The sequence below is a fragment of the Pistacia vera genome, unplaced genomic scaffold (genome assembly GCF_008641045.1).
Source record: "Pistacia vera cultivar Batoury unplaced genomic scaffold, PisVer_v2 Contig582, whole genome shotgun sequence".
Lineage (NCBI taxonomy): Eukaryota > Viridiplantae > Streptophyta > Magnoliopsida > Sapindales > Anacardiaceae > Pistacia > Pistacia vera.
Window position 1 is genome coordinate 164,371 of NW_022196426.1, and position 15,515 is coordinate 179,885.

Consider the following 15,515-nt stretch of genomic DNA (forward strand, 5'->3'; position numbering starts at 1 on the left):
AGTCTAGATGCAAGCAAACAAGGTTGAGCACCTCAATCACCAAAAAAAAAAAAAAAAAAAAAAACTTGCTTATTAGGTCTTTATATATTAATAGGGACTTATAAACAAAACTACTACATAAATAATTATTTATATTAAACTGATAATAATAATAATAAATGAATAAACTTATTAGGTCCATGGCCGATAATGGCGAGGGATCTAGCCGTTAGCGGCCAGATCCATCGATCTGGCCATATCAAAGCCTCCTGGAGTCTCCCACCGAGTCTCCTTCTTTTTTAGGGACTCTGGTGATTTTTTGGCAGTGGCCCATGGTGGTTAGCCGCTGTCGACGGTGGTGGCTAGGTGGCAATGGTGGTGGTGGCTGGGTGGCAATGGTGGTCTGTAAATTATTTTAAATATAAATGTATTATTGTCCAAAATTTTAATTAAATAGGGATAAAATTGAAATAGGATATTAATGTAAATTTGTTTTAAAGTAAGGGTATTATTGTCCAAATTTTTTATTAATAAGGGATAAAATTATAACAAAAAAAAAAGATAACCCTAATAATCTCAAAATACCTAAGAAAATGGAGGTAATCAGATTACCTCCAATATTACTAATGATAATCATTACTGACATTTAAATATTACCGATATCTTATATTATTTGACAACCAAACATGGTTATCAAATAATATAAGATATTATTACCCTAATAATCCTCTATAATCCCAAACCAAACACCCCCAAAATTTAAATCTAAAAACTCACTAAAATTATCAAAACATCTCGATCGCCGCAAACCTTAGGTTACTGATTTTGATTTTGATAATGTGAATTTAGTAAAAAAATAGAGGGTAGTTTGGTAAAATAAAAAATGGGTAATCAGACAGATACAACAGCAGAATCTGACAGTTGATCTGTAAAATACTAAAATTTATCTACTTTAGTTTAAAACGGACCCCACAACATAGTAAAAATTTAATACGTGGCACTTCATTATGCGCCCAGCAAATCTCTTATAAATGACGCCTTATGCACTGTGCTTCCATAAAACCTATCGACTCTTATCTCACCCCCCATTAAGGAGCGTGCATTACATGATAAAAGATAGTACTATCTGTAATAAGGAAGATTTTGTCATTTATATATATTTTATTAATTACCATCATAATTTAAAATTTCTTTAAAAAAAAAATTTCTATAAAAGTGTGATGCTATGTTCACCTTAACTAGAAGAAGGAAGTGTGAATTTAGTAAACATTAAAAATGAAAAAATTTGTAATTATAATTATATAACTATATCAATTTTCTATTATTGTGAAATATTTATATAATTAGGAAAAGATCCAAATTACAAAAATATAATGAGTGGCATTACACATCCTTAAAATTTTGCGTCATTTTAACCTTATTATGTGCAAATATTATGCATTTATAAAGTATTTGTTGTTAATATCATTTTCTCAAGAAAAATATTATGTTTGCAATTCAATCTCACAATCTTCTCTTACAACCTTAACGTGATACCAAAGTCACGTCAACTCCCACCACATCCTAAATACTAAATGTTTTTACTAGGAACGATTGTTCATTTCTTTATAAAGAATTATTGTTTCTTATGAATGAACGATTATTCTTTATGAAGAAACGACTACTCCTTATAAAGGAATGACCATATCTTAAGAAAATAAGGAACGATCGTTTCGTAAGAAATGAATGGCCGCTCTATAAGTAAGGAACGACCATTCATTCAATAAGGAATGGATGTTCACTATGAAAGAACGGTCGTTTTTAAGATCTTATAAAATCATTTTGTGTCTTGGGTGTGATGGAGCTGACATGATAGTGTCAATTCAGCTGCCACGTCAGAGTTGTAAATGAAGTTTTTGAGAATAAGTTGTGGATATAGTATTATTCTTTTCTCAAAATATGTTTTAGATATGTTATTAAATTTTTAAAATATGGCACTAATTTTTATTCTTTATAAAGTAATTAACGTTAACAGTTTTACAATACTACAATACTAACATATTTTTCACTTATACTGTATTATCCAGCTGTTATAAATTCACATAAATCAACCCTTTGCAATTCAGGTTTGTAAGCTACTAAGTTGGATAAAAATAAACTCCTTTTTCTAACCCATTAAAATTACAAAATATCAATAATAATCATTTATATATTAATAATTTAACATTTAAAAAATCAAGTCATAAGAACATAATTTTATATTAAAGAGAATACAATAACTTCTTAGGGAATTATGTATACAAATACAATCAAATTAAATGCGTACAATAATGTATGTATAACATTACTTTTTACGTGATTATAGATAAAACATTAAAAATCCTAATATGGATAAAACTATAAACCTTTTTCTCTTCTAACCCCACTTTATTTTATTCTTTGATTTATTTTCTTATGTTAATATATATATTTAAAGAGTAAACGACTTTTTTCCACCCAAGGTTTGCTTTAATGACACTTTTTTACCCAAAAAGTTTTAAAATACCATTTTTCCACCCAAAGCTTATATTCTGACTAATCGTTGATCAATTCCGACATTTTTACGACCTCAAATCATCACAATTCTCTTCCTCAATCATCACTCACCAAAACCCCTTAAACCTTGCTTTCAGCGACTCAGTCAATCGCTGACAATTGAACGATTTGTAAAATGCGTAGCTGCTCTTTCTAAGTCAAATTATGACCAATCCTAACCACCAAAATTCAACCTGTCACCACCAAAAGACTTAACAATATCCTCTCTTCAAAAACCTCAATAGTCTAAATCAAGTTTGCTCTCTTTGGATTGTCTAATCAAAAAATGTATTTTGATTAGTAAATAAAATATAAACTTTGGATAGAAAAATGATATTTTAAAACTTTTAAGTGGGAAAATGTGTCAAGGCAAACCTTGTGTAGGAAAATGTCGTTTACTCATATTTAAATTAGAATAATTTCATAAAAATATTAACTTGTTGGTCTGCTTTACACTCTCTACGCGCGCGTGAAGCCTAGCGCTACTAGGCCCACAGTTTTCTTTTCCTTTTCGGCCTTTCGCAACCCGAAAAGGAAATTCTAACCCGCGACTAGTAGTAGTCTCTCTCAATAACCAGCGAAACCCCCTTACTCATAACCACCCCTCCAACTTCCACAAATTACAATCAACCCACCGCTTCTCCCTCTCCCCACCTATATATACCCTCCCTTCATTTCCGTTAGGTTTGCCAAAATCAGTCTCCAAAGCCGCACTTCAAGAAAAAAAAAAAAAGTACAAAAAAACTCATACTGAGTGTGCTTAAATCAAAATGGCGACGTCAACGTCATCAAGGAACAAATCGAACGGTCCAGATCTTCACACCTTTCGCAGACCACAACTCTCCTCCTCCTTCGCTTCTTCAACCGCTTCAAGTTTCTCCTCTTGCTCCTCCTCCACGTTCTTCGCACGTGCCACTTCTCCCACACGTGTCAGTCTGTATGGATACAGCCACTCCAATCACAACGACCACCGCGTGTCACATCGATCCTCTTCGTCGGTTCGGTTTTCTCTCGACAACCGTCCGATCTCTCCCAACCGGTCGATCTCATTCACCAGGCAGACCGTCACAAACAACGGCAATGCGAAGGCGTTCAACACTCCTAAGAGGACCTGCGCTTGCTCGCCGACGACGCACCCTGGCTCTTTCCGGTGCGCTCTTCATAAGAGAGCGAACAACTATCAGAATCACAAAACGATGTCCTCTCCGTCATACCACTCCAGTAGTCGGCTGAACTATAGGAGATCAGCGATGACGAACTCGCTTGTGAGAATCGGAGGAGTGGAAGGAGAGTTGGTGAAAAGAGCATTGTCCGCTCTAATAAGGCCGTCATCTCACCACCAGCGCCGCCGAGCCGCTTTTCAGCCGAGACCGAGTCGGTTCTACATCATGTCAAAAGCCGAAAATTCAGAAAATTTATGAATGTTTGAGCGGGATTTGAGTTTTTGCTAAATGTTTAGTGAACGAGGGAGACGAGTTGACTCAGTGCTATAGCTGTAAAGCCGAATCACTTTTGTTTTGTTTTTTTAATTTTTAAATCTTAATTTGAGTTGTTTTAGGTAATATTTGTTAGGAAGAGAGCGGTTTTTGGTGTAAAGAGAAGAAAAATATTATATTAAATTTTTGGGAATTAAAATTGTACAGTGAAAGAAATTAATCAACGTTTTATTCTTTTATTTAAATTCTGTGCGTCAGATCACAGACGGATGGCGTGACTTTTGGTGCTTTTGAAATTTTGGTTTTGGGGGCCATCAGATTTTTTCTCGTAAATTAGTACTATTAAAAGTTGTGTCATGTAATCAACCAGTCCGTTGCGTTTTGATATCTTATTATATACATTGGAAAAAATGAAATTATTGAAAGCAATAAAATTTTAATTTTGTATTTAGATATTGACATGATACGATCGGAAGTTTTCTAATTACGAGTATCACCGGTGTAAAGGACTTTTTCCCACAATCACTTCTTCCCTTACAAACTTTTAAAATATTATTTTATTATCTAAATTCATATTTTAATGAATAAAAAGTAATTTCGGTTTAAACTATTAGGGTTTTAAAGAAAGAGACCAATGAGTCTTATGATAAAATATTAGATTTTAATGGTTAAAATTGATCAAATTAGAGAAGGTTGTGCAAACTCCAATCTTTCGATTTTAGTAGGGCTGACAGAAGTAAGGTTTGAAGGATTTTGATAAGTGATGATAAAAAAAAAGAATGGTAATTGTGTGGGATTGCAATGATGCCGGAATCAGAAATAGAATACAAATTTGGGTAATAAAATGATATTTTAAAGGTTTGTAAACGGAAAAATATCATTAAACCATTATTTGGGTGAGAAAAAGACGTTTACTCTTATCATTATCATCATTAAATGTTGGACTAAAATAATATTATAGAGATAAACAACTATAACTCAAAAAAAAAAAAAAAAAAAAAAACACAAAAGGATGAGACATATTATCTTTACGTGATTCCAATTCTCGTTCAAATATGGTAAAGTTAAAAAAGATAGGATAAGATAAGCAATTAAATTTTGCTAAAAAGTAGATTCACAGATTTCAGATGGTTTATGTGAATTATATAGTGGGGGTCGTAAATGTTATGCTATTTTCTTTTTTGTATTGTTCATCAAGAACACGTGGAAGTTTATGAGCTTTCGAGTTTGTTTGAATTGACCCGTAGTAGTGGTACAGGTAGACTTGATTGGGTCAAAAGAAGGTTTCTATTGTATTTGTTTTTATATATCAATTGGGTCAATTTTGTTGACTAATCAAATTGTATCTTGTGGTTGTGGGAAATTCCCATTAAATTAAGAAAAAGTGATGGAAGTTACCTTGGACCTTGGAGAAAAGCATGGTTTGAATCTGATGATTGAATTTTCTTAGCAAAGTAGAAAAAAAAGTAATAGAATTAGTCAATAAAATGAGAATTGAAAGTGGTCTACGGCATAACATAAATTGAAATTGGAGCCTTTGACAATTTATGGGCTCGATGAAGATGAAGACTACTTCGATACACTCACCAGAATCTGTGTTTGTATTTATGTTGTTAATAATATATTAGGGAAGGCAGAAAACACCCAAAAAAAAAAAGGGCGAATGACTTGTACATACCCAAAGTTTACTGTAATGACAAGTTGATACCCAAAAGGTTTTGAAACGATAAATAGGTACCTTCCGTCATATTCTGTTAGTGAGTTTTGTTTATTAATAGTGAAAAGACTAAAATGCCCTTCAAAGTTTTAATTTTTGTTTTTTATAAATTTAAAAATTTCTAAAAAACCCCCTAGGTTTGCTAATTTAATTAAACACCCCCACATATAAAAAGTTTGTAAAATGACAAAAACACCCCCACCACCCCAATGCCAGATTCCGGCCACCATCGCCGGAATCTGGCCGGAAAACTGCATTACGACACAGATCCCCATCGGATCTGTGTCGTAAAGTGCCGATGTGGCCTTTTCAGGCCAGATCCGCCACGGATCTGGCCGGAAAAGGCCAGATCTGGCCGTCGAAGCAGCAGCCAGATCTGGCCTTTTCCGGCCAGATCCGTGGCTGATCTGGCCGGAAAAGGCCAGATCTACTGCCAGATCTGGCCGTCGACGCCGCAGATGGAGTTTTGCGGCGTCGACGGCCAGATCTAGCCGTAGATCTGGCCTTTTCCGGCCAGATCAGCCACGGATCTGGCCGGAAAAGGCCAGATCGAGGCGTTACGACACAGATCCGACGGGTCTGTGTCGTAACGCAACTTTCCGGCCAGATTCCGGCGGTGGTGGCCGGAATCTGGCACTTGCCGGTGGGGGGTGTTTTTGTTATTTTATAAAACTTTTATATATTGGGGTATTTAGTGAAATTTGTAAACTTAGGGGGTTTTTTGAAACTTTTAAATTTATAAAAAACTAAAATTTAAACTTTTAAGGGTATTTTAGTCTTTTCACTATTAATAAACAGTAATAAACAGAAATCACTAACAGAACATGACGGAAAGTACCTATTTGTCATTTCAAAACCTTTTGGGTACCAACTTGTCGTTACGATAAATCTTGGGTATGTATAAGTCGTTCTCCCAAAAAAAAACCTCACTTCCATATAGGGGTGCAGTAGGGATGGACACAAAGCCCGGCCCGCGGGGGTCTTGTCCCGACCTGGCTCAAACGGGACGGATTTTTTCCGAATCGTTCGGGCTTTGGGCCGGGTTTGAGCCTAAGATTAGCTTTGGAATTCGAGGATGGGCCAGGGCCGGGATAGGTCTTGCCCCGGCCCGGCCCGTATATATATATTTTAATAATTAAAAATCAATCATATATACCTATATTAATTTTAATATTTGAAAATTAATCATATATACCTACAATAATTTTAATATTTGAAAATCAATTATATATTATACAATGACAAATTATAATTGTGTAAGTATTTTATGAAACTATATATAAATAGGTAATAAATAAAACTACATTAAATATAATAAATCATTATAAATATTTGTAATATATATATATATATATATAGAGAGAGAGAGAGAGAGAGTAAAACTTCTATATAGTGATACTCTATATAGGAATAAACTCTATATAGTCATAAAAAATTATATTCACAATTTGGGATAATTATAAATAAGAATAAACTCCACATTGTAATAAGTTATAATTTTTTTAATTCTCGTCTTAAGGAAAGTTGCCTCCACATAGTAATAATTATTTGTATATTGCAAAAAAAACATATGCTATGTTACATTAAAGGTTTATGATCAAATAAAATATTTATCTAAAGTTGTTTATGACAATGATTTATGTTTTAGAGTTGTTACCAAATCTTCTAACTTGCGGGTATGTAATAACCCGCTAGCATGGACACCTTCTTGTTAAAGCCAAAATATTTCTAGCTTTTCAAGCATGTTTAGAGCTTCATGGCATGAAACTTTTTGCATTTCTGTACTATCATCCTCAGAATTATTTTATTTCTCTTCTTGTCTAATTGCAGCAATGATTTCTTCTTCAATTAAAACACATACGACTTGTTGCTCATTTGGATGGTCAAGGAAGACATTAATATCCATTCGATTAGTGTAGTAAAGTTGTCGAATCTAATCACTCAATTCTACAATGACTCTTTTATTCTCTTCATCCACTTCATTTGTAACTTGCAATTCATTGACATCGGGGGCCCTAATTTTGCAGTGCTTAAAACAATTGATAATTGTTTGTGGCTTCACATCAATTGACCATGTAGCAACTGCATTTACAACTCCATCAAGGATACTTATCTTTTCTGGTTCCAATACATGATCTTCTATCTGTTTCAAAAGTAAGCGATTAAAGTGCTGCCGATAATAACCTTTGAAATTTCTGATAATGCCTACATCACATGGCTAGATTTTGGAAGTGCTATCTGGTGGTAGGAACAGAACAGTTGTGTGATGAAGTGGGGGGAGATTCTCCTTTTTGCCATGTGCGGTACAATTATCCAATATAAGCAAGACATTTCTATCCAAACGGCTATCAAACCACTTAAGCCATTCCATAAAAAACAAAGATGTCATCCATGCATTTGAATTCGCTCGATACTTGCAATTGAGATTATCACGGTTAACATTATTAAAGCATCTTGGATTAAGAAACTTACCAATGACCCAAAGCGGAAGTTTGTCAGAGCCATTGCCATTGCAACAAATAACAATTGTAATCCTCTCTTTGTTTTGGTTTCGGCCCTCCAACTGCTTTGTTGCAAGAGAGCTATCGACTTGCATTCGATAAAATAAGCCAGTTTCATCCATATTATAAATGTCCTTCCAAGCCATTTGTCTAATTCCTCTCTTATTGATGGCAAACTAGCTTCAATTTTCTCCATATTAACTGAACCACTTTCCCCAAAACAACGAAAGGAATGAATTGCATGTCGTTGCTTGAACTTTTCCAACCATCCATTTGAAAATTCAAACAAGGTAGCTTCGGGATAGAGTTTCCTTAAAAAAATATTTCCCTTCTCTTTTAACAATTCACCATTCATATTGACATGCTCTTGATGGCATACAAACCATTCATAGAGGGCAGACTCCATTGCTGGGTACTTTACCATCTTTGAACGTTTTATGTTTGGGTTCAACAATCCTTCTTCTTGAAGGAGGTTAGTTGATCGTTTGAGTGTCTTAGATATTGCTGCTTGTGATACCTTAAGACCATGAGTATCTTCTAACCACTTCACAAGATCTTTCTACTTCCAACTAGGGTTTGATTCTTTCATTTTGCACAGCTCAACACGAATACTTTCGGTCAATTGAGTTCGTGTATTAACTTTGGGTGGCATGATTGATTTTCTAGAGGAAGAAGAAAGATATCACTTGAATTGGTGGAAGATTTTATTGAAAACTTGATTGAATAAGTTGAAACATAACAACCACTATTTATAGGATAACTAAATAAGAAATCCTAATACTACTACTAAAACAATGAATTGAAATCCTACTAATACTAAAACATGAATTGAAATCCTAATACTACCAAAATATGAATTTTAAAATAGGAAATCAAGTAATATTAAAAGTAAATAGGAAATCCTAATATTACCAAAACAATGAATTGAAATCCTAATACTACTAAAATATGAATTGAAATCCTAATACTATCAAAACATAAATTATAAAATAAGAAACAAGTAATATTAAAAGTAAATAAGAAATTCTAATACTACTAAAACAATTAATTGAAGTCTTAATACATACTACTAAAACATGAATTATAAAATAAGAAATCAAAATAGTTTTTTTATAACTACACCTCTATTAAGTTATAACCTCCTTATAGTAATAAATTAGTTTGATCCCAACATTATAACTATAGAGAGGTTTTATTGTATATATATATTATACATAATATGTTAATGTTATGAAACAAAAGTTATACATTCGACATTATATACTATACATTATATATGGTATACATTTGACATTATACATTATACATTGTATATTATATATGGTATATACTATATAAGTATAATGTATATAACATATATATGTTGTACATTATAATTTATACATAATATGTTATTATCTATAATCTTACGTTAATACATAATATATATGTAATATATTATTTGTTGTTTTGATTGATTATAATGAATCAATAAATCATTATAATTTTTTTTCTTTTGTCCCTCATTGAATCATTATTTCAATTCTATTCCCTAATTGTCTTTGTTATATTGTGATAGCTATTTATTTAGAATTTATTATAATATATATGTATAATGTATCACATGTAATACATTATATATTAAAGAGACATTATATATGTTAATACTTATTACTTAATACAATAATACATAATATTATACTGTTAATATATAATATATTTATATATATGTATAATGTATTATAATTATCATTTTGATAGTTGGATTCATTATAATCATTAATTAGGAGCGGATCCAACACTTGTTGAGGGTGGGCATTTTAACAAAAAAAATACTAATATGTATAATTGTGGGGTGGGTCTTTTTGGTAGCTCATGTTTTGAATCTTGATACTGTCATGTTTTGAATATTTTGATTATAGATCTGTCACATATTGTAATATATTATCAATTTAGTATGATGGTTTTTATATTTAATATGTACATTATAGATTTAATTTCTTTTTTAATGATATGGTCTTTATGTTTAATATGTATATTATATATTTAAATTTTTTTTTTGTTGGTAAATATAATTTGGAGAAAATGATAATAAAACTAATAAGGATACAAAAAGACAGAAAACCCCCAAACGGGAAATTCGGGGATCGGGCTTTTTTTGGGGATTCCCCAAATGGGCTTCGGGTCAGGATCGGGGAATCCCCTTGGGCTTTCGAGCCGGGGCTGGAGACGGGGCCCGTGCCCATCCCTAAGGCGCAGTCGAACCGAGTAGCTCGTGAGCTACTCAGGATCGACTTGTGACGAACTCAGGCTCGACTCGTCGAAAATCGAGTAGTTCACGAGTTCGAGCTCATGAAAAATGTCGAGCTTTTCAGGCTCGATTCGAACTTCTAAGAAACTTGAGACGTCATTCGAGTAGGAGAGCTTGTGAGATCGATCAATTTGTTTCAGCTCGCGTATTCAAATTTGCCCTAAAATCTGAAACAAAGACATTCGGCCGTAAAATCCCTAAACATAGACATTTTCCCTTCAACCTTATTTCACCTTGCCAAATCACACCGCAAGATCTGAGACGTCACCGTTGTCCAGCCTTCATCTAGCCTTCATTCAGCTACTACCGTCCAGCGACCAGCCTTCATTTACCCTTCAACTTTATTTCACCTGCTCGCCGGAAAATCCCTAAAACAGAGACATTTTCCCTTCAATCTTATTTCACCTCCGCCAAATCACACCGCAAGATATGAGACGCCACCGTTGTCTAGCCTTCATTCAGCTACTACCGTCCAACGACCAGCCTTCATTTACCCGTCAACTTTATTTCACCTATGCACCGTAAAATCCCTAAAACAAAGACATTTTCCTTCAACCTTGTTTCACCTTAGCCTTCATTTACCCTGCACCAGCTTTGAATATTTCTCATTGATATTTTTATTTATTCACATTGTTGTTTTAGTAATCTATTTGGTAGCCAAATGGAAAATGAAATATCTTTGGCTGCTGGTCTTGTTGTTCATGCAAGAAAAGATAACCTTCGTGGGTCAGATGGATGCAAGAAAGAGAAGCTGCTACTCTTGTTTGTGTAGCATGTGTAACTGCTACGGTAGAAGAAGACGTGTGATATATAGGATGCTCTTTTGTTTCCCATGGACTTAATTCCATATGCTTAATGTTTGCTTCTATTTTGTGTTTTCCTTTGAATGTTGTTTTTGGATAAGGATTGTTAAATTCACAACTTGTGTTTTGCTTGGATGTTGTTTTTGGGATGAAGGATTGTTGAATTTAGAGCTTACGTTTTGCTTTGAATGTATTTTTTGGGATGAAGGTTTCTTTGGGATCAAGTGGTTGGCTCATTTTCCTACTTTGAATTTTGGGATTTTGGTGAAATTGATTAAATTGAAGTTGAATTTTTTTTTATTTGTTGATTTGCAGTGTAAGTGTATGATAATTTGTCTAAGTTAAACAAAAGAGAGAGGCTTTTTGTTCCTGCATTATTATTTAATCAAGCTTGGCTCAACTCGGCTCGGCTCGGTTAATGAGTGTTCGAGCCGAGCTCGAGCTAGTAATTTTATGAAACGAGCCGAGCTCGAGCTGCACTCCAATAGTAACGAGCCGAGCTCGAGCCAGTCATTACTCGACTCGGCTCGGCTCATATTCACCCCTACTTCCATCCATCACAAATTGCTTGAAAATTTGGACGTGGGTGAGGACGGGAGAAGGTGAAAAGCCCAATAGTGTCATCTCCTTGATAGAAGTAAACGTCTTTTTTCCTACTAAGGTTTGTCTTAATGGCACTTTTTTACCCAAAAAGTTTTAAATATCATTTTTTACCCAAAATTTATTATTCCGTTAATATCTAAAATATACTTCATTTTCTTAACCGGTGTTCTGCGAGTTACCAAGAGCCAGGATAAAAGAGATTTTATAGAGTGGCGGTCGATGGATCGAATGATGGTAATCAATTAAATATTTGTTATAAAAATCAGTTGGAAATTAGCTAAGAATAGGAAACCCTAACTTTGCAGTGGTAAAGAATTGGCGAGAAATCAGATGCTGAAGTAAGAGGGTTTTATAGAGAGGAGATCAGAGGTTCGAATGGTAGTTATGGAGAGAACTTTTGTCGCTAGAATCAACTTTGGGTAGTGATGCAATATTAACTTTGGATGGGAAAGTTTATTAAGGCAAACATTGGGTAGAAAAAATCATTTACTCAAAATATATAATATAATTAATATTTATTTAAAAATTAAATTAGGATTTATGAATACAGGGCTGGGACATGTATTGCATTCTCCTCCTAGATATACTGACTCTTGACCCGCTCCAAAATCTAAGGTTGAATCAAAAGGATCCCACTCCAAAATCTAAGGTTGGGTTAAAAGAGACGGCGTCAAAACGAAATACAGTTAGAGATGAAATTCCTTAACTCTGTCCCCAAAAATTACTAACACTATATTATTAGTTTTTTTTTTTATTTGCACAGAAATGTATATTATTACTACCAAAGATATTAATTCAAACTCTTTAAATATCAAACTAATACAGAACAATGAAGTAGATATTTATCATGACAATAATAAATAATACCGCATCAATTTATATATATATAAACTGTAAACTGTAAAGTAGAAAGATATTATCTAAGTTTATTGATTTAGCCATCAAAATCTAGGGTTAAGGAATTTTTTTTTTTTTTTTTTTTTAAAAAAAGGAGCCATGTTTGAGGATAGGAGACAAATGAATGGGTTCACCACTCTTTGTATCATCAAATCTAGGACAATCTTGGAGGTAACGTTTATTTCAATAATTTTACTGACAACCTGAATGTTGTCCACTATTCTATCCTTTTAATTTTAAATAAGCCTGTCTGCATACACTCTGCACAAAATAAATAATTAATATTACAGAATCTAATGAATGAATGTGAAGGCAATTATTGCTGCCAAAATTTTGCATTATTTTTATGCTCCCTGATATCTTACTCCATTCATTAATCTGTAAATTAATAGGTGTCAGTGCATAGATTCAATGACAGCAATCTGTCTTTGTTAAGAGTACTAATACAATAATGAATGAATCTTTTGAGCCCTATCTTCACACACATGGCCTGGGCCTTATAATGTGAATCTTTTGAGCCCCATTGTGTGATAAGGGAAGCAATTTTTAGTCCCCATCTTTAATTTTAGTGAGGATATAACTGTAATAATTTTATATACATATATATATATATAATTAAGGTGTTTCGGTCAGCTTGTGCACACTTTAATTAATTTTCAGAATTCATTGAACATCTTACAAGCTCAATGTTCCAAGTAAGCTACAAATGTGGTAGGTAGTCCTAAAGTAATTTTTAGGACCTATTAAACACCGTACAAACTCAATATTTCAAGTAAGCTACAAATGTGGTAGGTGGTCCTAAGATAATTTAAACCTAGAAAGTCAATAAAGGGAGCAAATCTTCTTGACCATTAGACCAACCTCTTGAGGTTATTAAAAAATAAAAAAATTCTTCTTTCCTCCATACTTTTAGGTTGTGAATGAACATGGAAATGAGAATCTTTATTCCCTCATCCCATGTTTGATTTTATTAATTTAGTGTGTAAAAAGACTCTTATTCCTTAAAGAATTGTGGAGGAGTAGCATTCCTCACAAATTTGGGATGATAAAATGTTTATTTTAACCCTCTCTACATTTTAATTTTCCATTTTACCCCTTAGAAAATTATTGGTAATGGATGGACTTAAACAACAATAGTCGTGAGAATGTTGGATTGATTTGGGCTTTGTGGCAGGCCTTTGGTCCTTAAGGAGTTAAGCTAGACTTTGGGCCTACAACTTTTTTGTATTACTCTTTCTGACTCAACTCATGTCATACAAACTTTACCACCAATTTAGTACATTTGTTTTTACTCGCCACAAAATATTTACTTAATATGCTTTATTTATCTTTTCAAATATTTATTTGTACCTCATTTTATATCTAAAATACCCTTATAATATTTGAAGTTAGACCTCTTTTCTAAAAGATGATTAGTTAGGCGGCTCAATGATATTTTCACCCCAATCTAAGGTGAAGGACATTTTTCGAATTCAAGCATTAAAACTTAACCATCAGAGGGCAATCTTATCGATTCATAATGGTAGATTAGGTTTTTTGTCTTCATAATGTTATATATGGAAGGTGAATTGACAAGATTACCCTTTCACAGTTAAATTTTAATGCATGAATTCAAAAAATGAGGATAATTTGAGTGTTTGGAACCAGGGAAAAGTTTCCTTTCATGATAGTTTGGGAGTTAAAATGTTAGTTAGCCTTAGTTTTTTTTTTTTTTTTTTTTTTTTTTTTTCAAAAGACTAGGGGTGTTCGAGCTAATTTACACGCACTTCAACTAATCTCCTAAAGACCTTGGAACTACTAGTCAGGTAAGAGCTCTAGTAGTCACCCTTATTGGCAACCGAATAAGAACTTAAACTTAAGATCTTTTGAGTAATATACTCAAAAGTTCCTATTTAACCTGCCTTAATTAGACTTTTAATCTTCTATTATGTTTATCTTCTATATCTAAGTTTTCTCTTTCCGAAAATAAATTTTCATTGAATAACAATTGATGGATATTCAAGGGAGAGAAAGACCTTTTCCCACCCAAGGTTTGACAAAAAGGTTTGGCAAAACGACATTTTCCCACTCGTTAAGTTTCAAAATGACACTTTCCCACCTATTGTTATATTCCGTTAGGAAAATCCGTTATGAAGAAGAATGGGTAGACTTAAATCCATTAAGTTTCAAAGATTCAGAGAGATGTTTGGGTCTGGTAATAGGATGCAGTAAGTAGAATGGGTGGGCTTAAATAAAATTGACCATCATACCCTTCTTTATAACAGAATTTCTTAATGGAATATAACAGTAGGTGGAAAAGTGTCATTTCGAAACTTAGGTGGGGAAATGTCGTTCTACCGATATTCATTAGGTAGTATTGATGGGGTCACCATGTATAAGGACAATGTGATGTACATACGAAGAAATTGGAATTTACTTTTGACTTCCCAAACTGCCACGCCTATTGTTAGCTATGCCTATTTGAAAAGAGAACACCACAATAATTCTGCACAAATACGCAACTTAGACAAATAAATTACGTAATTAATTAAAACTTTGCTCAATGAAGTGGTGATTGGTCCATATGTGCACATGTTGGTGTATCAGAATTGATTTTGTCTGCCAACTCAATCACACTAACACGTGCATGGATATATTTTAATTTCATCTCTCTATCAATCTAATCCATGAATCATGTGAACTTCTTCTGGGAACAAGGAATCAATCCACGTTTAAAATTTGGGATTTGAATTTTGG

At 33.3% G+C, this 15,515-nt stretch overlaps 1 protein-coding gene across 1 annotated transcript; it reads left to right on the forward strand.

Moving 5' to 3' along the window:
* Window positions 1-3,232: 3,232 nt before the first annotated feature.
* On the forward strand, window positions 3,233-4,187 carry LOC116109566. Its single transcript, XM_031395793.1, has one exon. It carries the CDS (start codon window positions 3,303-3,305, stop codon window positions 3,951-3,953), a length of 651 nt encoding a protein of 216 aa, XP_031251653.1. The 5' UTR covers window positions 3,233-3,302; the 3' UTR covers window positions 3,954-4,187.
* The last annotated feature ends 11,328 nt before the right edge of the window (window positions 4,188-15,515 follow it).